The 23,088-nt window shown below is 36.6% G+C and overlaps 1 protein-coding gene across 5 annotated transcripts in view; it reads left to right on the top strand.

Annotated features, from left to right (window-relative positions):
• SEMA3E (semaphorin 3E) overlaps positions 1–23,088 on the top strand; it is a 273,212-nt gene that overhangs the window by 166,969 nt on the left and 83,155 nt on the right. For all 5 annotated transcript variants that reach the window (XR_014266690.1, XR_014266691.1, XM_082472482.1 and 2 more), the window contains exons 3-4: positions 3,640–3,699; positions 6,494–6,613. Coding sequence is in view for 3 of the 5 variants with exons in the window: in XM_082472482.1 (XP_082328608.1) it covers positions 3,640–3,699; positions 6,494–6,613 (180 nt within the window). In the remaining 2 variants the exon portion in view is untranslated. The remainder of the gene's footprint in view (positions 1–3,639; positions 3,700–6,493; positions 6,614–23,088) is intronic.

Genomic DNA, 23,088 nt, shown 5'->3' with positions numbered 1-23,088 from the left:
TAACCTCCCTCAGGCTGATGTTAAGCCTGCAGTCGAACCTGACATTGTCTTATTTATGTGATATCTTTCCTGAATCATATGTGATCCACTGATAGATCTACTGCTATAATGAAGAACATTGATTCTAGGGTATTCTATGTGTGCTTTGGACTTTTTAGTTGGTTTTCTTTTATATCTCTACTTTTTTCCTTTTGTCTTTTTTCTATGTTGTAACATAACAAAAAGCGCTTGTGTTTTTATTTAAAAGTTTATATACTGTACTATGAAAACAAAGGAACACATGAATGCTGAATATTGTTAGTAAGAAACTTTAGGGGGCTCATTACACTAATAATAACATCAAAATAATGTCATATACCTATAGTTCAAACCATAGAGTGCTTACTCCCATGATAATAAATTTAGTCATAAAAGGATCATCATAATCAAATGCTATTGACACCACTTTTATAAATCCCCAATATTTTTCATGTATCAGGGCCTGGATTTGACTACGTAATGTGTGAGTTAAGTGACAAACCTCTTCCCCATCTAGCATATAAATGCCTAACCTGATATTGTATGGGACACAGCGTTTTTAAACATCTTAAATTTTGACCATATTTGGGATTCAAACATGTATATCAGATTTCAAAAACTAAAATGCCTACAGGGGCCACTCAGGTAAAAGTCTGAAGAGACTCAGAGAGTGCCTGTCCCATTGAAAGAAGACTTCAGACTCAACTCCAGAAGAATGGTGCCACATAGGAAGGCATGCCTGTTGCTCGCCTTTTAGATTTTTCTAGAGACACCAGAAATCTAGATTTTTATGCAAAATTTCTCACTTTTGAATATTGGGCAGTAATTTAAAAATAATTAAACAGTCCTCACTAAATAAAAATATCTTCAATCAGCAGCATCTAGTATGTAGTTCAATAACCAGAAAGTCCTTCCAAACTAGCAGAGCACAGGATAGGATGGCGGTGGGTGGAAGGAGGAGAGACATCAGGGAGAGATAATAGAGACCTTTAGGGAACAAACTGCCTTAGATAAGAAGACAGTTTGTCTTATTGGCACAGGTGGAGCAATATAGTCTAATATATATGACCATTGATACCGGGTAGTAGGATGCCATACCTGAACTCTTCTTAATCCAGGACCTGAGTCTCTTAAGCATCCTGAGGAGGAAAAGGCTATTTTTAGAAATATTAATAATATCTTAAGAGACCCAGTCTACTCTACTGGGAAATTTCTACTCATTCACCAAAATGTTCCCTTGAGAGTGGAAGATGATTGCCTACAAAAAGAAGGGAGCCAAAGAAATGTCCATGTAGCCTGGCTCAAAGCAGCCGTAGAGGCAGGAGAGGAAGAGAGAACATCTTAGGAGTCCTGTACACCAGGGCATGTGGATCCAAGGCACAGGCGTTTGGAGGCTATGAACAAAAAACTATAGGGGGTTCTGGTGAAAGTCAGCATCGCTCAAAATAGAATTCATCATCGCTGACCAGCAGAGCCTGTGAAGATGATACATTAGCATGAGAAGGTGATCCCGTGGAATTCAGAAGGAGACACAAGAAAGGGAGCCGATTGAGCTTTTTCAGTCGGGGGAGGGGGAGTGATTGATCCAGCAGGTGAGGGGATAAGCTATTAACCGGGAGGCTTTTAGGTCTTGAGGCACAGGAAACATTTGAGAACTTACCAGTTGCTACAATTACTTAAGGGAATTGTATACCTTGGTTCCCATCCATAGATCTGCACTGTAGAGTTGGACAGAGAAATATGCATTTTTTTTAAAAAGAAGCTCCCAAATAATACTTAGGTAAAGTTCTGGTAAGGATTAAATTAAATGTTGAATCTGAAGTGCTCAGTACAAAAGTTAGAAAGCTGATAATGCCACGTGTCAGTGAGGATTGCTGGTAGAGTATAAACATGTCACCATTCTGGAGAGCAACCTGACACTACAGTAAAAGATTAAATGTATGCTTCGCTAAGACCCAGTAATTCTGCTCCTGGTTATACATACCAGTGGTATTCTTATATAGATCCCAGAGAGACGTGTACAAAGATGTGCTGCTGCTTTTGGGGGGGGGGGAGGGAGTGGTTCTTGTCAATAAAGTACTTTATTAATACAAAACAGACTATTGTGGTAAGAAGCCTTTTCCTGCAGTAGTTTATACACCGTCACTTCTGGTGTAGTCACTGCAACTGAAATGAGCTGTTCATGGAGATCATAAACATTAAAATGATTCCTCTAGGTTTTATTGGGAGAAGATGTGCAGATGTTTGCTGTGGTGGAGATTTGGAGACAATTTGGGTGTCCTCACTGGGAGAGTAGAAGAGGGAATATGGGGGATCCATTCCCCAAATATTACAAAGCAGTTAGAAACAACAGACTGTATGTATACATAGGGCTTTGTATAGGGGTCTTCAAAACCCAGTTCTTAGTATAAAAGATGAGAAAGACTTTACATAAATTAAAATATACCATTTACATAAATTTAAAAATGCACAAAAAGCAATATAGACTTTATAAGAACATATGCAAACAACAAAAAAACTGTTAGTCTTCCCAGGAACAATTTACAGTCATTGCCTCCTGGAGGGATGCAGGGAGAAGATGGAGGGGGGAAGGGAAGGAAATAAATATGTAATTAAAATAAGAGAGGGACCTTTTAAGACCAGTGATAATAATGAGCCCTCAGTTGCATAGTATAACAAACTCAAACCTCTGCACATGAGTTTATAAAGTAAAAGAAAGAAAAACTAAAAGTTCTTGCCACGCTATCTGGCACATGGTATGATTAATCTATCATTTAAGCAAAAAGAGGAACAGAAACAGTCTGAGAAAAGAAAAGGATAGAGAAAACAATTTCTTTCATTCCAAAAAAAAAAAAAAAAAACAGCAGTTCACGGTTAAATATTTGTGGAATTAGATTTAAAAAGTACTTAATGATTTCTGCCTGTGGTCCCAGCAAAGTGCTAGGCACTATTTGAGATGAAAAAGAGGTATTTGATATATTCTCTCTTCAAGGAAGAAACCAACAAATTTGAAATACAACGAAAATTTCCTGAAATCCAGTGGGAAACTGGTAGAGTTAAATAATGTTTTAAAAATAATCAAAGATGTTTGTGGTGTATTATGAAGTGATACATTATAAACAAAGGATGAATTATAAATTCATTCATTATAAATCCTTTCATTCTTTTGTGCACAAATGTTATTGAGAGTCCACCACACCAGGTTCAGTGCTAGGTGGTAAAAATGCAAAGGGAACTCAAAGAGGTTCCTGGCCTTTGGGGGGCAGACAAGTTCAGGAGAAAGATTGGACAGCAGAGGTTACAGCAGGTTAAATGCAGAGCAGTGCTGGTTGAAGTATGGGTGGCCTCTGAAGGCCTGAGACTTGAGATGAGCCTTCAGAAAGATTAAAAAAAATAATAAAGTTTAGCATAAAATAAAAGCTGAAAGATAAGTGTCTTAATTTGGCAAATAATGCCATAAAGAAGATAAAGTCTTGCTTGATCTTCTCAAAGAACGAAGTAGAACCAACAAAAATAGAACAAAATAAAATGTATTGAATTGCAGAAAAAAAATGAAATGGTTTTTCAGTGTGGTTTATTTTTATATGCAGTTGCATAACAGTCCATTACCTTTTATTCCAGATACACTGGCCAAGCACAGCAGTAAAAACAGAAGAATGCATAATGAAAGGAAAAGATGCCGTGAGTATTTTTTTTTTTAATTGGGGTTTTTTGTTTTTTTTTTTTAAACTTTTGGGTTTTATTTATTTATTTATTTATTTATTTATTTATGGCTGTGTTGGGTCTTCGTTTCTGTGTGAGGGCTTTCTCTAGTTGTGGCAAGTGGGGGCCACTCTTCATCGCGGTGCGCGGGCCTTTCATTATCGCGGCCTCTCTTGTTGCGGAGCACAGGCTCCAGAAGCGCAGGCTCAGTAATTGTGGCTCACGGGCCCAGTTGCTCCGCGGCATGTGGGATCTTCCCAGACCAGGGCTCGAACCCGTGTCCCCTGCATTGGTAGGCAGATTCTCAACCACTGCGCCACCAGGGAAGCCCCCGTGAGTATTATTCATTGTAAATTAAACAAATCATCAATTATAGTCATGGTCAGTGACAAAGGACTGAATCTCTAACCTTTTATTTGCTCCTAAAAATCATATATGCAATTCATTTCAAGAATAAATATCTATCTATAGATATATATTGATATATACATATATATATCAATATATATGCACACATACGTACATGTATATACACACATGTATACACATGCACATATGATATATACATATACATTTTCTATATATATAATTACTTAAAAATTAATATCAGTGTAGAGGTAGAGTAGGGCACCAAGATACCATCTAGATCTTGGTTTTATTTTGTCTTACAATATTTTAATCAACTCAGATTTATAAATTCCTTCTAGTCAGGCTTATCTCCTATGTACTGGGGAGAAAAATAATTTCAGGTAATTTCTTAATTTGAGGAAAAGCTAAGCACCGTCTTTGTGAGATTTCATCTCACCCTGATTAGTAAATTAGAAACAAATGAAGAAAGTAAAGGAGAAAAAGCAAAAAAACTTGAAAGAAGATGGCAAAGGCAATAAACATGCTTTATATATTCCACATGTTTTGAGGATGTCTCCTACTGAAAGAATCAATATTCCATCTCTCCATAACTTCCCTGCAGCGTGTGAGAGGGAAGAGGTGGTCCAGCTGCAGCAACCCTGCCATAGTTGCTAATGCACGAGTACGCGGGTGAAAGGACTTTTCACATGCTAGGAGTAGCTGGCCAATGACACAATGCACAGCTTTGGCGGAATGCATGCACAGCTCCTTTTGAAAGTTAACTCATCCTTTTTTTCAGTAAGAAAAAAAATACCATGTAGAAATCTAACACACATTATACCAACTCCTGATTCTTGCAGCAACTGGGTAACAGCCAAGGGATGAGTCAAGACATCCTTGCTGCCTTAGTCTACGGCGTGATGCTGACTAATTGAACACATTCAGAGGCTGTGTCAATCTAAGCCCCCCCGAGCCAAAATGTGGTCTAATTGGCTTCCTCAAGATGTGACAGTTTCAAGAGATGAGAAGCAGGTGCTTATAGCAATATGAAAATAGGATATTAGATTTTCCCAACTATACAGGTCATATACAGACTAGGATGCTGCATGAAGGGGAAATTAAAGGAATAAGTCTGTGTGCCCCAGATAATCGGTTCAGTAGTGTGTTACTTGTTCTTACCAAGGGAATGCTATATTCTGAATCACTTACGGTGAGATAGTTCTGCTGGCTTTTTCATCCTAATACTGTTACATGAGAGAATTTAAAAGTCAGAATCTGACCTTATAAAACATAGTATGTACTGACTATTGCATGTACTAATGTCAAAGTGATATTTAGCAATAAAAGGGTTTAGTATTTCTCTCATAATTTAAATGAACTAGCAGTACCTGATTTGCCAACAAGGTATTTGCTAAAATTAATTTAGTCAAGTTTGTCTGAAGTAATTTTAAACTTTTTTTCATTCAGCATACTCACCTAATGACTGATCTATTAAAACTTTGTTACACATGGAGTGTGTATCAGGTACTGGGTTTGATTAGCTACAGAATACAAAGATGTGTAAAATCAAGATTCTGTCCGTGATAAGATTACAGTTGAATCCCATTATGGGCAAACTAGAGCTCTGGGGCCGAATGTGACCTGCCATAAATGAAGTTTTGTTGGAACACTTCCATATACATTCATTTTTCTGTTGTCAACGGCTGCTTTTATGCTATAGCTGCAGAAGTAAATACTTGCAGCAGAGACCAGATGGCCCATCAAACTAATTATATTTACTCTCTGGTCCTTTATAGAAAAAGTTTGCTGATCTCAGGACTGTAATCTTACAGTAATAGGTATAAAATGTTATTTTTATCAGTTAGCTTTCTATCTGTTTACTTAAAAATTCTCTATGAAAGTACTTTATATGAATTTATGAGTTTGAAGGTATAAGACTTATTTTGTTGTTATCCCAAACATCAAAACTCTGTAGTGCCCTAAGGTCTGCATATGTTCCCTTAAGTGTAATGAAGCTTTTTCTAGTTATTTGTTTTCTGACTTTATGCTGATTTCATTGTTTATATGAAATTTAAAAACATAACAGGTTTGGGAAGAATTTAATTATTTAGTGAAACATATTGCCATGTAAATCTTTATACCTGGATAAATTTCTGAACAGTGCTTTTTAAAAATTCCTTGTGTACTAGAATACATGAAAATGATACACTCGCATTATTAAATGTAATTCATACATCGCTGTATTGGTCACCTCCGTCTCTTCTTCCACTGGTCCTTAACTTCTTTTCATCTGCCCCCTTTGCCTTCTCTAACCAAGCAAGGATTATACATGAGATTTCTAGGGCTCGGAAAAGCAAAAATCAAAAAAGAACTAAATATGTTCATTACACTAACCAATTTCTTTTTTTTTTTTCCCCTGCTTTAGAGTGAGTGTGCAAATTATGTTCGGGTTTTGCATCACTATAATAGGACGCATCTTCTGACCTGCGGTACTGGAGCTTTTGACCCACTTTGTGCCTTCATCAGAGTTGGATACCATTTAGAGGTATGATGATTTCATTCATTGCTCTCAATGAATTATCAAAAGTAATGCTTAAAAGAACTTTGTTTTAAAAGAAAGGTTGTGGCATTTCTTCCTACAAAAGAGAAAAGCATTTGTGATCTTCTGATTAAGCTTTCTTGAGTCAGATAAACGATCTCTCTGGGCCTTTAAAATTCTTGCCATCTTCAAAATCTGTGAACCAATTAATTCTTTATGTATTCATTCACTGAAGAATTTCATTTACTTAATTTGTCCGCTTAAAAATATTTTCTTAATATCAAACTGTGTTCTCTATCGTCTTCTTATATAAAACTTTATTGGTGTAAGTGCCAAACTAGAATGAATATATATATATGAACATATATATACAAGCATATATGAAAATAAATTTATATAAATAAAATTACTACATACAGTATTTTTAAAAAGACATGCAAAGGCTTGTTGATCCTGTAATGACTCCTTTTCTTGGCCAGGTGAGGTGGGGGAGGTAGAGTTGGGCTGGGGGAGATTGCAAACTGACTTAAGATGAACTTTACTTGATGAGAGCTATACATGTCCTCCCCCGAGACCCCACCACTAGATGGTATGGTATCCTGAAAGCAAATCCCAACTGAATTCTGCCACATACACCACATTATATTTACTAGCAACTAGGCTTGACATTCAGTCATATAAGTGGTTTCAACAAACTGGGTAAACTCTCAGCTTTGGTTTATTTAGGCGCATTTTCAAGCACCTTACATCACAGTTTCACTGTGAATAAGCCTACTAAACAATATACTGATGTCAGGATCTGTTACCTTCCCTTGTGGTCAGAAGGCAGAATCCTGCATCAAGATGGGACATGCAGCTAGACTCTCTCTCTCTCTTTTTTTTTTTTTAATTCAAGTATAGTTGATTTACAATGTTGTGCCAGTCTCTGCTGTGCAGCAAAGTGACTCAGTTATACACATGTAAACATTCTTTTTTTTAATATTCTTTTCCATTGTGGTTTATCACAGGATATTGAATATAGTTCGCTGTGCTATACAGTAGGACCTTGTTGTTTATCCGTCCTGTATAGAATAGCTTACATCTGCTACTCCTTTGATTCTTGGACCCCATTTATGAAAGGGCAGCAGTGACCATAAAATATTTTCAGCCACCACATATGAAGAGCAACATTCTCTTCAATGAAAAATTATTTAATGAAAAATGAAATGAATTATTTAATGAAAAATTATTTAATGAAAAATTATTTCTGATATTCCTGATAGTAGTTAACATGCAGGTGCACACATAATTAGCAGTATCTGAAGTGCTCACTCTAGCTGCCTTTGGAGAGTGCCCCTGATTGAGGCACTTCAGCTGTTTAAGCATCCTTATAGGCAGGATTTTTGATTAGCATATTTTAAATGTTAACTAACCACCCCTAGTTGTAGATTAAAGTTAAGTAGCGTACACAAACACATCACAGTGTATTTACTAAATTATTTTAAAGAAACAATGCAGGTAATATAGTAGGAGAACATTAGAAGGCAAGTAAGTCCAGTGCAAAGTCAGAATATTTACATATATACAAAGTATACATATGTATATACATATGCATATGTACATATGTGTATACAAACACACAGGTATACATAAATACAAAGTCAGAACATATACAATTTGTGATGCAGATTTATTGGTGACAGATCCTCTCAGTTATCATTAATCTGAAAACGCCTTCATTTCATCTTTATTTTTGAAGGATATTTTCCCTGGATATAGAATTCTGGGTTAACATTTTTTTTTCTTTAAGCGTCTCAGAAATGCCTTATTGTTGTCTAATCTCTTTCTCATGTAGATTTAGGTTTCATTCATGCTGGTATTATCCTGTTTGTAACTGTTTTATCTTTCAAGATTTTCTCTTTATCTTTGGTTTGCAGTAGTTTCTCTATACTGTGCCTATGTGTGTGTGGTGGCAGTGTTGGAGAGATTGATATTTATATTTCTTGGGATACTAAGATTTTTGGATACAGAGTATATGTTTTACACCAAATTTTTGGCCATTGTTTTTTCCAAATAATATCTCTGCCTCATTCTTTCTCTCCTCTCCTTCAGGGACTCATAGACAGATAGACAGACAGACAGATTGACTTTTGGGCATTGTCCCACAGGTCACCGTGATTCTGTTCATTCTTATTCAATCTTTGTTTCCTCTGTTTTTCAAGTTGGATAAATACCTTTGATTTATTTTCCCTTTCTTCTGACATCTCCCGTATGCTGTTAAGCCCACTCCATTAATGGTCCATGTAAATATTGTACTTTGCAATTCTAGAACTTTCATTTTGTATATTTTCCATTTCTATCCTGAGTGCTCCCCCATATTTTTATTTATTATGACTCTCTTTTCCTTTAAACTTTTGAACATATTTTAATAGCAGTTTTAAAATCCCTGTGTGCTAATTTTAACATGTGGGTTACTTTAGGTTTGCATTGACTGTTTTTTCTTTTGGCGATGCATCATATTTTGTTTCTTTGCATGTCTAGTAATTTTTATTTTGTACTGGACACTATGGATTATATACTTTCATTCTTGATTCTGAGCTCTGTTACCTTTGAAGAGAGTCCGTTTTTATTCTAGCAGACAGTTTACTTGGCTGGACTCACGCTCAAAACTGCCTTGCAATGGGCAGCATCCACGCATCTCTTTTAACTTTCCAGCCACTGCTTTTCAGGGTCTGCTTGCTCATGCAGTTCAGGTGTCAGCTAAGGACTTGGGAAAGAGTATAGACACAGATCTCAGGGCGCCTCCTTCAGTTTCTGGATACGCCTTCTCACTTTTAAGTTGATCTGGTACCTTAAATTTCTGTCCTATGCCTTTCCAAGCTAGAAGGTCTGTAGCTTTCTGCTTGAGTTCTAGCCATTCCTCCCCACATGAATTAGGACATTCCTTGAGTGAAAAACTCTCCAGTCTTTGTCTGCTCTTACTGAATCCACTGCCTTCAAATAATTTTTTTTGTACTTTTTTACTTCATCATCATTATCTGTGGGAGTTAGTTTAGTACAAGTTGCATTGTCATTAGTAGACGTGGAACTCCATGTAATTCACCTTCATATACATAATGTTGAATAGTTTTCTCATGTAATCATCTTAATATTAGGTCTGATTAAAAACATATTTTGAAAAAAATTCTGTGTGTGTCATAAAAGGAATATGTGGTCAGATGATAATAAGGGCAGTGAGAGATTTCTTCCCAAAACTCCATTTGGAGGCTTGGTAAAATTTCATATGAGGGGATGAAAAATTACAAATTGTTATAGGCAAGGAAAATGTTTAAAAAACACAGAGATAGGCACATATGGAATAGGTTCACAGACATTGGTTGGTTGGGAAACAGCAGAAGATAAAGCTGGGGCAAATTGGTGGAGGATGTTGATGCTAGACAGTGGCATCCTGTAGGTATTTCTAAAAACAGCATGGAGACTAGGAAGGAGGTTGAGCATAGTGTTTGATTGACATGTCATTAGTAATATTTAGGATTGATTAAAGCAGAGAGGGATGAAAGGCAGAGAGAAAATAAAGGGAACTCTTATCAGAGTCTTAGTGAGCGATCATGAGGGTATTTGAGTGTTGTCACAATAGCAAAGGAAAGGAAGTGTGGAGCTGATGTGAGAAGCCACTCAGTAGGAGCTTATATAACTTAACATTTTATTGGATGTTGCAGACGAAAAGGAATCAAAAAACAATTCCAATTTTATTTCTTGATGATTGGGAAGACAAAGTCTAACAGCAAGAGGAAACTAAGAAGATAAGAGTATATTTCTGTGAGAACATAAAAAATGCTCAGTGTTTCTCAGTTATAACTGTTTTATTTCCACGTACAGTTATTTGAAATATTGATCCTGCAGCTAGGATAGGGTGTTGTCAGAATAGGTTGAATTATTGAACCCTAGGGAGTTAATGGTCCCTGAAGGAGTCTCTCCTTTCTGTTTTTCTCTCTCTACCTCATTCTCTATCTTATTTTTTTCTCTTGCTTTCCTTCTCTGCCATTCACTTTATCAGAGTAACTTGGAAAATGCCATTATTTAGGTGACAGTAGAATGTTTAGGGAATATCAATGTAAACAGACTGAGCAGACAAAGTAGTATAAGGCAAATCATGTCAGTGCAAATTAGAATCACATTTGTAAGAGTGAAAGGAAAAAAATTAATAATAGACAACATTATCAGTGCTACAGAGAGGGCAGTTTTGGTAAAGGGATGAGAAATTAGAATGTAGGAGATGAAGAAGTGACTGAATTGTGATAAAGGCAGTAATACTGCCTATTCAATCCAGAAATAGAATTGTTAAGGAAAAGAAATATGGAGAAGGATATAAAAAGTGTAGGAGTGTTGAAAGGTTTTTCTTATGATGGGGAAACTTAAATTATTTATTGAACAAGAAGATATGATCACTTTCCTTCTTGGAGTTAAGGAGGGCTGGGTGGGAAGCAAGTTTGACAAGGAGGGAGACTGTCTTATAGTCAGTGGAGAGATCTCATTAACAGTTGGATGTAAAGGGCTATTTTTCAAGAGAGAAACCAGAACTAGAAATGCAAATTTGAGAATTAACAGCATGTGTATGTGTGAAAGCTGAGCCCTTTAGGTATGATATCACTGCTTAGGAAGAGAATTTGAGTAAAAAAGGGAAAATAGTTGAATATAGAGTCCGGAAACGCCAATATTTGAAGGGCTAGTGGAGGAAGAAAAACCCACAAAGGAGACTAACAAGAAGTGACTAGAAAGGTTAGGAGGAAAATAGGAGAGGGGGATAGCACAGAAATGAGGAAGTGATCACCAGTGTTACAAGTCTTAAAGAGTCAGTGTCATTGGACTTAGAAAGTCTTTGGAGACATTTATGAGAGGAGTTTCAGTAAAATGTGGATGCAAATCATGGTTTTCTGGCATAAAGGATTGAAGCCAACTTTCTCTTGAATCACATTTGTCTCTTTCTTCATTTCATTATTTTTAATTTTTTCCTGAAGTATAATATAAATACAAGATGTACACAGCGTGTGAATGTATTGCTAGATCATGTCCACAAATTGAATACCCCTGTGTAACGGACACCCAGATTGAATCATTTCTTTTATTTTTTGCTTTTATTTGCACCATTTTTTCCCTCATAGGTTGTAAACTCTTGGTTTTGTTTTATCTTTTTCTCTTATGCCCTTCTAGTTTAGTCTTCATTTTCAAAATTATTTTTTCCTTGTATTTCAAAGTCCTTCCTGAATTCTATCACTTCATTTTTGAGTTTTCCTAATTTTGATTTATGTATTTTATTTCTTCTATCTTTTCTTAACTTCTGTTGAAATACTAAGTTATGTTTGATTCTCATCCACTTTGTGGCATGTCTGTTTGACAAACTTTCATTGTCTATGGTAATGTTATTCTATTTATTATTCTTTTATCCTATGGTAACATTGTACTAGATTCAGGTGGCATCTTTTTCTATTGCTCATTTTTATAAAAAATTAGTTCCTGAACTTTTAAAAGGGAAGTGTGGATCAGAATAGATGGATGTCTAGCTTTACATTTTAGAATTCACCATTCTATTTTGTTTTGCCAAGTTTTCAAAAATATGGAGATATGGATATAGATACAGATATATAGATATGGATATAGATATAGATATTCTTCTGGCCATGATCTTTTTCTCTTTTGTCTGGCTGTTGCTTTCCCTTGACCTTCTTTATCCCTTGTCTTGGACAAATTGTATTCTACTTCCAGCGGTTTCTTCTTGGAAGGGAAATGGGCTGGTTAATTTTGAGGATTCATAGGACTCCATTCTTTCCTCAGGCCCCTTGAAACCACAGATTGAATCAGCAAGAATTCCTCCCAGGTTCACCTGACATTCTAAGCGATGCTACACTACTAGTGAGCACTTATTGGAAATATGAGAGTCATTTTCTTCTTACATTTGACAAAACCTATTTGCTTCTCTCTGCTTCCTCTGGCAAGATGTTAATACCCTGTGTGTTTTATAGCTTGCAGTAGTTCATCCACACCTGCTGGTACTTAGGGGCTCATGGAGATGTCTTAATAGCCACTTTGCTGTAGGTGTTCTCTGTGAGCTTGTCGTTTGGCATTTCTAGTTGATCCATCTGTTTTTCTGAGAGAACTTATGGAAAATAGAAGGTATGTCTCTGCTGCTATCCTCTCAGAAATCTAATATTACCGAGTCCAATCTTGTACTGCTTGCTGCACGGCAGGCCAATAAATCTAGAGACGGGTTGTTGGGGCAAAAGGAATAGTGACTTTATTCAGAAAGCCAGCAGACTGAGAAGGTGGTGGACTGGTGTTACAAAGAACCATCTTACCCGAGTGAGAATTCAGGCTTCTTTTATCCTAAGAGGGGAGAGGATATGGCAGGTTGTTGCAAACTTCTTGGTGCCGGAATCCTTTGTTCTTGCAGCTGTCCACGTAGGTCAGGTCGCTGATGTTCCTATAAACCTACAATAAGACAATTGTTATTCTCTGTTCTGCAACTTTTTATCTCTGTATGAATGAAAAAGAGTTGTACCTTTAAAGGTCAGAGCCTGGAGAATGGGCTATGATATATATGTCAGGCTGTAGGCAACATTCTTTTACAGAAGGTGAAGAGCCAGCATGACTAAGCACAGGCAACAGAGCGCAAAGGTTAGAACTAAAGGAATAGATCCAGCATGGAGTCAGGTTTGTTCTTCTCTGTTACACTAAGAGTACTGTTTATGTATTTATTTTTTAATTTTTGGCTGCATTGGGTCTTTGTTGCTGCACGCGGGCTTTCTCTAGTTGCAGCAAGCGGGGGCTACTCTTCATTGTGGTGCGCGGGCTTCTCATTGCAGTGGCTTCACTTGTTGTGGAGCATGCGCTCTAGGCACACGGGCTTCACTAGTTGTGGCGCACGGGCTTAGTTGCTCCGCTGCATGTGGGATCTTCCCAGACCAGGGCTCGAACCTGTGTCCCCTGCATTAGCAGGCAGATTTTTAACCCTTGCGCCACCAGGGAAGTCCCAAGAGTACTTCTTAAATAATAAAATGCTATACAAATATAAAGTACTATGTAAAATACTACAAGTTTATGTCTACTTCTAATTTTACTCACCTTTCATAGAAAATCTAAATTATGTGTTGAATATAGAGGTTCAGACAAAAAAATCCCAGAGGTTCAGGTATAAAACATATGTTTCTAGAGAACTGGCAAAGGCCTTGAACTGCTGCAAAATAAAAATTGCTTTCATCACTTAACAACCTAAGTTTCTCTAAGAGCACAGTGACTTTAGCTCAATGCTATTAGCCTGCTACTATTTGTATTAGTTTTCTGTGTTGCAGAACAAACTACCACAAATTTGGCAGCTTAAAACAGCACACATTTATTATCTCACAGTTTCTGTGGGGCAGGAGACCAGGCACTGCTTAGCTGGCTCCACTGCTCCACGTCTCTGAAGGCTGAAAGCAGTGTGTTGCCTGGGCTGCCATGTTTCTGGAGCTCAGGGTCGTACTCCAGGATCTTGTGGTTGTTGACACAATTCAGTTCTTTGTAGTTGTAGGACTCAAGTTCCCATTTTCTTGATGGCTGTCACCCAGGGGCTGCTCTCTGCTCCTAAAGGACCCCAGCAGTTCTTTGCCATGTGGCCCTATCACAACATAACAACATACTTCTTCAAAACCAGCAGGAGAATCTTTCTGTCCAATTTACTAAGGAGTCATATAGTATAACCTAATTATGAGAATTACTATACCATCACCATATAAAGTACTATAATCTAGAGGGGGGTTTCTACCATATTTATAGGTCTTGTCCAAACCCAAGGGGTGGAGATTATACTAAACCTCTATAAGAGGGGGTGGGAATATTGGGTATCATTAGTATTCTGCCTACCATACTCTCATTTACATATCTTTATATGAAAGGAAGATTGTATTAATAAGTACAAGTGTTTTAAGAGGATGGTTCTGGGGGAGGCAAGGCAAAGGCACAGAGCAAAGGGTGAAAAATAAAAGTCATTCTTTTTTTTTTTTTTAAACTTGCTTTTTAATTCATTTATTTATTTGTTTATTTATTTATTTATTTTTGGCTGTGTTGGGTCTTCGTTTCTGTGCTAGGGCTTTCTCTAGTTGCGGCAAGCGGGGGCCACTCTTCATCACGGTGCGCGGGCCTCTCACTATCGTGGCCTCTCTTGTTGCGGAGCACAGGCTCCAGACGCGCAGGCTCAGTAGTTGTGGCTCATGGGCCCAGTTACTCCGCGGCATGTGGGATCTTCCCAGACCAGGGCTCGAACCCGTGTCCCCTGCATTGGCAGGCGGATTCTTAACCACTGCACCACCAGGGAAGCCCAAAGTTATTCTTTTCTAAACTTTGTCCACGGCTCTCCTCTTAAAGAAAAAAACAAAAAACCCCTAACATTCCTCCTTGTAAGAACTGTAAAGACAGAGGGATGAATGTGTGGGCCGCCTCCAAATTTTGCCTGCTCAAAAATGGGAAAATTTGATTGTCTTTGTGAGCATAGCATTTGAATGTAGGTTGCTGAGGTATTTCATTAGTGTAGGGTAAATTTTCTCAGTGTATTTTAATTTAAAGCCTATTTATATCAGTTGTTAAGTATGCAGACTGTATTAGTCATGCAAATGTGTCTGGCACCAAAGATAATCAATAATGAGCTTTTTGATGTTCAGTATATGATTTTGACGCGTTTCATCTACTGCAGAAAGTAGCAGCTCAGCTACTTAAGTTGGGATACTGTCAGCTTCAAAATCAAAAGGGTTATACATTAACTCAGTCCAGTATAAGTCTCTTTGAAAATATGTTAGGAACTGTACCCAAATAATGTTTTTTACCAAGTTCACGTTTGTACTTCGTAGACTGGAAATTATGTATTTTTCTAGTTGTTTGTATTCCCTAGTTAAATATTTTCTGATATGCCAGTAAGAGATTACTATCCAGACCTAACAGGTTCTTGCCTTTTAGAGTCATGTGTTTTATATATTATCTCTTGGGTCCTTTAGAGCTTGGATCCTTTATTTTCAATAAATATTGAAAATATCTTTTCAGGCAACAATACTTAAGTGTCCAAAATAGATTGAAACATAAATATTATGAGTACATGGATTTTTATCAGATATATTTTCCTCACAGGTTGTTAATATTTGTTTCTTAGCAGATTTTTAAATTGTTATTTTCTGCTTATAGTACAGAGTCAGAATCCCATTGGGAGGGCCAGCAAAACTAATAACAATTCCCAGAGGTTTAAAAAGTTACTCTCTTAGAGTTATATGACTGATCTTTCTAGTTTGTTTTACACAACTGAGATCAGTATAGCCATGCATTTAATATTCTCTGTGTTTTTCACAAAGAAGTATGCATATTTTGATTTCACAAATTATTTTGTTTAATATCAACTCTTGTCACACCCAGCTTTTAAACACACAAAATTTCAAAGATTTTCTAATTTGTTCTCTTAAAGAGTTTCTGTTAGGTCCCTGTTTATTTCTATTTGTTTACCTGCAGTTATCTTAACAGTAGATACAAAAATGTTAAAGATAATAATTTTTAAATTATTTTGTAAACATCTAGGGTGAGCATTAGCCATTTGAATAGAATAAATACATGAAAATTTACATTGAGTATTTAGCAACATTTATTTTTTCAGATAATTTTTATATATTAAATTAACTATTAGTTGACGAAAATGTCTATATTATAATTTGTATCAAGATTATTTTTATAAACCTTGTTGGTCAAATGTTTTGAAGGGCAACTCTGGTCTGTAACTTCCTGATCTACTTATGTGAAAATAATATATAGAAATGTTTTATTGATTTAAAAATTATGGCAATTTATTTTATATTCATTTCAAATAAGTGATTAAAAGGTTATATGTATGACCCTATGAAGTCAGGTTTATGTTTTATTCTGACCTCAGTCTATGACGTTTTCATTCTGGAAACCATGTGTTGTACAGGTATTTTTGACTGCAGGTGTAATGGAAATTATAAGCAATGAAAATAGCGATTACCTAACAATAATACTTTTTTAAAAAATTAAATTAAATTATTTTTGGCTGCATTGGGTCTTCATTGCTGCGCATGGGCTTTCTCTAGTTGCGGTGAGCGGGGGCTGCTCTTCGTTGCTGTGTGGAGCTTCTCATTGCTGTGGCTTCTCTTGTAGTGGAGCACGGGCTCTAGGCTCATGGGCTTCAGTAGCTGTGACATGCAGGCTCAGTAGTTGTGGCTCGTGGGCTCTAGAGCGCAGGCTCAGTAGTTGTGGTGCACGGGCTTGTTTGCTCCGTGGCATGTGGGATCTTCCTGGACCAGGGCTCGAACCTGTGTCCCCTGCATTGGCAGGCAGATTCTTAACCACTGCACCACCAGGGAAACCCTAATACTTTTTTTCTGAAGTAGGAAGAATGGAAATATTTTATCCATTGGAATAGATATTAAAAGTTAAATGTGAAAAAGGAAATTATACTATCATCATAGCTATCAAATAGGCAATAGTTCTTTTAAAAAGAAGACATCCTAAGAGTTACTATCACAAGGAAAAATATTTTTTCTTTTTCTTTTATTTTGTATCTTAAAAAAAGACAAAATTTTTTAAGTAGGTAAAGAAGGTTAATTAAATTTCTTATCACATTGTATCAAGATTTATTATTTAGAAACTAGCATTAGAAGACTTAAATAGTAACCAATACTTTAAAAGAAATTATATCTATCTTGTCCATCAGGTGTTGAACCATTTTCTTCATTGTTTTTCTGCTTTCTTTACTGCAAATCAAAAGATATTTTTCAGTGCAGGTGATAGAAAACGCAATATTTCTACCCCTGGGACATAAAAAGGTGAGCATGACACTTTCTCCAGGAGCTTGCAGTCTATTATTTTTGTGATCTTTAATATCCCTAAGGTTATTTTAAAATGTCTTTGATAGAGGGATTGTTCCTTCAAGGTCTTTCTCTCCTGTCAATCTTAATACTGAAAGCTGGTTACATGATCTTCTAGTGGGAAGGAAAACAGTATTCCTTGGGCTAGTTTTTGTTTGAGAATGATTATATGAAAGCTTTTGGAAAGGCAGACTGCTTGACACTCCTGTGCGTGCTCTGCATGTGAGGCAGTTAGTGAGAAACCCCACTCTCCAGCACCACGTGCCTGGGACCAAAGGGAAGGTGCAGAGAAAAGCAAGTGATGCTGTATTGCTGAGCCACTTTCCTATTGGCCCTTGGGGATAAGGGATCAGGAGAGGCTTATGCTGGTCCGGAACGCTACCTAATTAAAGAGGTAGCAGGCCAGATCCTCAGGGAGCAGTGAGCTCTGCCATGAGGGCTATTTTTTCCCACTTAATACGTAGAATACATGGAAAAAGGCAGGAAAATAAAAAGTGAAAGTGCTCCAGTGCCAACTTTTGCCCACCTCTTCTGTGGCACCCCTATGTTAATAGTTTTTTTTTTTTTAAGGATTTTTATTTATTTATTTATTTATTTATTTGGCTGTGTTGGGTCTTCCTTTCTGTGCGAGGGCTTTCTCCAGTTGCAGCAAGCGGGGGCCACTCTTCATCGCGGTGCATGGGCCTCTCACTGTCGCGGCCTCTCTTGTTGCGGAGCACAGGCTCCAGACACGCAGGCTCAGTAGTTGTGGCTCACGGGCCCGGTTGCTCCAAGGCATGTGGGATCTTCCCAGACCAGGGCTCGAACCCGTGTCCCCTGCATTGGCAGGCAGACTCTCAACCACTGCGCCACCAGGGAAGCCCAGTAGTTTGATATTTATTTTTCCAAACGTGTGTGTATACGTGTAAGAGCAAAAAACATACCCTACTTGAAGTTCTGATTTTGTTAATTTTTACTCAAAAATTTTTCAAAGACATTACTATTTATATATTTGGACATAATAATGCTATCTCATTCATTTAAATGGTGCATAGTATTTCATAGCAAGAATGAACCATAATGTAATTAAGTGATTTATTTTTAAACCGTTAATTCTCAGTCTACAGCGAAACAGAGAATGAATGTGGTACTTAAGTGGTTGGGCACCTAACGGACAAACGAGCTTCTCATGGCTGTAACCCAGTAAGCATTCATGTCTCTTTAATTTGATCATATGTTATAAACTGGCAGCCATATGTCTGATTCAGCTCACAGATGTGCTTTGTTTGTCACAGTGTTTCTTGTTTGTTTTCTTTTAAAGAGACTACATTTGAAAACCGGTTGGTTTCACATAGTAAATTGTGATTTCCGTTGGACTGACATGAAAAGAATCAGTGGGCCCTTAGTAGTTGCTGCCCCATTCCACACATAGGGGCATGTGCTTAACAGTATTGCACAGTCCCTGCCACTCACACGATGCACGCTTACACCAGGCCTCTGCTAGCTCGCCATCTCCACCTGGCCCTGATGGGCATTTGCATTTGTTACCCAAGCACTAGAAGGATTGTGGACTTCAGTGCTTAGAATCTAATAATCAATAACCATGGGATGAATGAATGAGTGAGCAAATTAATGAATAAATGAATGGATTTTGTTACATTCATACTTTGATGTGAACCTCTAACGTTCTAACAGCCCTGATATTAGAAATTCCTGGACTTTATTTTGAGATCTGAAAGTTTTAGTTAAATTTGGTGAATCTTTGCTTTTTGATGACTTTATAACTTTGTAAATATTTTTTGCTTTTTAAAATAATTTTATTTGGTTCAACTGGTGAAAGTGTTTATAAGATAGACTCTATCTTATAAATTCCATAATAAACAAATCCCCTCTATACACATACTGGTTTCTTTTTATTTTATGGACTCTGCCCACTCTTGAAAAAGTTTGGTGATAACGTGATAAATATTTGTTTTTACTTTTCTGGCCTTTAGAATATAAATTAAGAAGCATAACATAGAAAGCAGAGACATTCTTTAAGTATACTTTTTTGTTCACTTATAAAGAAAAGTGAATGGATGCAAAAAAATGTACCCATGTTCAATTTCACAAATTGAACGCCTGTATGTAACCAGCACCCAGATCAAGAAAGAAAACATCACCAGTAGCCCCCCAGAATCTCTGCTGTGATCCGTTCCCGTCAGCATCCACTACCTCCCCCACTGCCCAAGCCAAACTAACCACTGTTCTGACTTCTACGCCATAGATTAGTTTTGCCTCTTTTCGAATTTTATGTAAGTGGAATCATACAGCACATTACTTTTTTTTGTGTGACTAGCTTCTTTGCTTAATAATATGGTAACATTAATCTGTGTTGTATGTAGTCATAGTTTATGTGTTCTCATTGCTGTGTAGTGTTTCTTTATATGGATACACCTCAGTTTATTGACCCCATTCTCCTTTGGCTGAGCCTTTGGGTTGTTTACAGTTGCAGTGCTGTTATCATGCTGCCATGAACATTCTTGTGCATGTCTTTTGGTAAACATGCCTGTGTTTTTGCTCAGTATATTCTGGGAGTGGAATTACTGGGTCATAGAGGATGTGTATGTCCAGCTTTAGTAAATCCTGCCAAACAGTTTTCCAGTCATTGTACCAATTCTGTGCCCTCTGGCAATATATGCATGTGCCAGTTAGTTACTCCACACTCCACAGACAATACTTAATATTGTCTGTTTTTTTCTAACCGTTTTGATGAATGTGTAGTGGAATCACATTGTGGTTTTAATTTTCATTTTCTTGATGACTAATAAAGTTGAGCACTTTCACATATTTATTGAGGCTTAGGATTTTTGAGTAACTCTTTAGTTGAAGCCTTCAGTTTGCCGTTTAAGAGCTGCTTGACATTTGCCAAATAGGTTTGCTGGGTGATTCTATGACAGAGCAAATCTAAAATGTGCAGTTCAGTGTTAGACATAGAGAAAATAGTTAAAAATAGTTCTTATTATGATCCTTTTCCTTTTCCTTTTGAAACTGATAGAAAATTTAAAACAAGGGTCAAAAATACAATTGGGGGAAAATGGTGGAAGAGAACAGTTGGATTAAATATTAGAGGTGGTAGTAGGAAAAGAGGAACAGGTAAAAAGAATAAAACCATTATTTCCTGATTATGATATTGACATTCTTGGTAATCAAGGTAAATCCAGGAAAAAAGATGTGTTACATAGTTCTCATCAGGAAGGAAGAGTTTAGAGATTAATAATAAAAGCTTTGGATTTAGGAGTACTGGAGTTTCCATTTATATATATATGTGTATATATGTGTGTATATAGATTATATATATATGTATATATATATAATTGAACATAAAATATTTTAAATATAAAAGTATAGTAAAAATCATATATAGCCCAATAGTGAAGTGGTACCTCAGTAACAATTAGCTATTTTTATTAACTTTTCCATCTTTGAGCTTTGAGATATAATTATGGCATAATTCTTTATATAAGAGTGGATAGTGTCCATAATGTAAGTCCATTACTTAGAAAAAGCACAGACTTTCTACATATGGACTTTTGTACCTCATGCCAAAATCTTAATGTTACCATGGTGTATCACTTTCTGCATTTATAATTCTATGGCAACCAGATGATTTATTTTCCTTATCTGATGGCTATTGAGTAATGGTGGATGTTTTGTAATAGCTGCATTAGCCTGCTTTAGGTTGGAAATGATGTCAAATGGATTCACTTTTTAAATGCTCTCATGAAAGTATCTGAAGAAATTTTGAAAAAATATGCCTGAAGATGTTCAATTCTCTAACTCCAAAGATACATTTGGCATTCATCGCAACAATGACTCTAAGGACAAAGCATGCTAGCTTGGGACGTCCTTGTTTTCAAGAATATTTTCACTAAGACATTTGAACAATATTTTAGGTGATTAAGTAATATGTTGGCTCCTTACAACTAACTTGGATTTTATTAGTGGAGTCAAGTTAAATTAGTTATAAGTTCAGTCACATGCTATACTGCTAATTCATGGACATGAAACAGAGCACATGTACATAGAGTTAAATTTGGTAGCCTAATTAAAATATTGACAATTAAAATGACTTGCTTATTCCAGTCTGTCAAATTGAATTTTGTCAGGTTTTACTTTCCAAAGGGAAATTAAAACATATTTTAAAAAGTAAGCAAACTCAACTTTACTCATTTATTTTGTTAACTTTTAAAAGTCTACATCGTTGTAGATGTATTTTCCAGAAAACTTCCTTTTCAGCATTTGCATAGATGAAACATCTGGACAGAAAAAGGTAAGAAAGAGAAGAGAAGAAATTTGATAGGAATTCAGGATTCTTGATGTGTTGCTTATTACCATCATCTTCCTACAAGAAAATGAAGAAAAAAGTAATATAAGAGACTAAAACAGAATGGAGCCCTTTTATTATCCTGATATTGGGTAAAATATCATTTGGCCACTGTGCCTTCTTTTTACTGATCTTACTGTCTTCTTCAGCATTTCCTACACTAGGTATATCTTCAGTGTCATTGGAAAGCTTAGATGCCCCAATTTTTCTCTCTCTCTGCCTAAATAACTTTTCTGCTTAGCGTTTGGGTAAATAAGCTTCTGTGTCCACCTTTCCTCTTTTTCTCTAACAAAAGCCTTCCATCTTCTTGTAAGATTAGAATGTTAAATAAGGTCCTATATGTCTATCCATATCCTCATATCTGAAACATTTGTCAGACTTTGGTAGTCAGTCTAGATTGATTGATCAGTGTGTAGATTCAGTTTTATTTCTGGAATGAAATTCTGAGCAATATTAACAAGCTCTAGTCTCATCCTATTTCAATCTCCTCAGTCAAGTTTGTTTTCCTCTCTAATCCCCCATTTTCCCTTTTCTAAAATGAGATAAGAGGGCATCTTTTAGATCTAAAATTACATATCAATGAAGTAATATTGTCTACCTCAGTCTTATTTGATGAATCAAAATTTCCCCCAAAGACTCTTAATAAATATAAGTACCGCATATTGAGTACATACCATGTGCCAGATGTTTTTGTTCATTTGCTTTAATGCTTATAACTTCCCATGAGGGAGGAATTACTGCTCTCATATAACAATGTGGAAATTGAAAAGAAATTAAGTGGCTTCTTCTTGCTGCCCAGTAAGAGCCAAATTTGGGCCACATGGTCCAAGGCTAAGTGTTGTCCATTATGCTGTGCTGCTTTCCTGAATGACCAAATATATTAAGGCATTTTGTAAACTGTGAAGTGCCATGTAAGAGTTTAATGATGATAGTAATAATTGTTTCTACTCAGGCATCTTCTACATGAATCTATGCCTTCCACAGCTTTTCCACACTTTATCTCAACTTGATCTTCATCATCAGCTGTCAGTGGACATGTTGCTATTTTCTCAATCCTTGAATCCCTCCAGATTTTACTCCCTTCTTGACACAGTGGCGAGCTCACTGCACTGATATTAGTGACACACAACAAACTACTTTGGTCTTTTTGTCTTCACCTTTGTGATTTACTAACCCTGCTCCCAAACTGCTGAATCGTACTAGAGACAATTAGAGAACATTGGTTGTCACCATTACTATTCAGATGGACCCATGTTCATATGGTC

Source organism: Balaenoptera physalus, assembly GCF_965194825.1.
Source record: "Balaenoptera physalus genome assembly, chromosome: 8".
NCBI lineage: Eukaryota > Metazoa > Chordata > Mammalia > Artiodactyla > Balaenopteridae > Balaenoptera > Balaenoptera physalus.
Note: the sequence above shows the minus strand (reverse complement) of the source record. Positions and strands in the feature narration are given on the sequence as shown.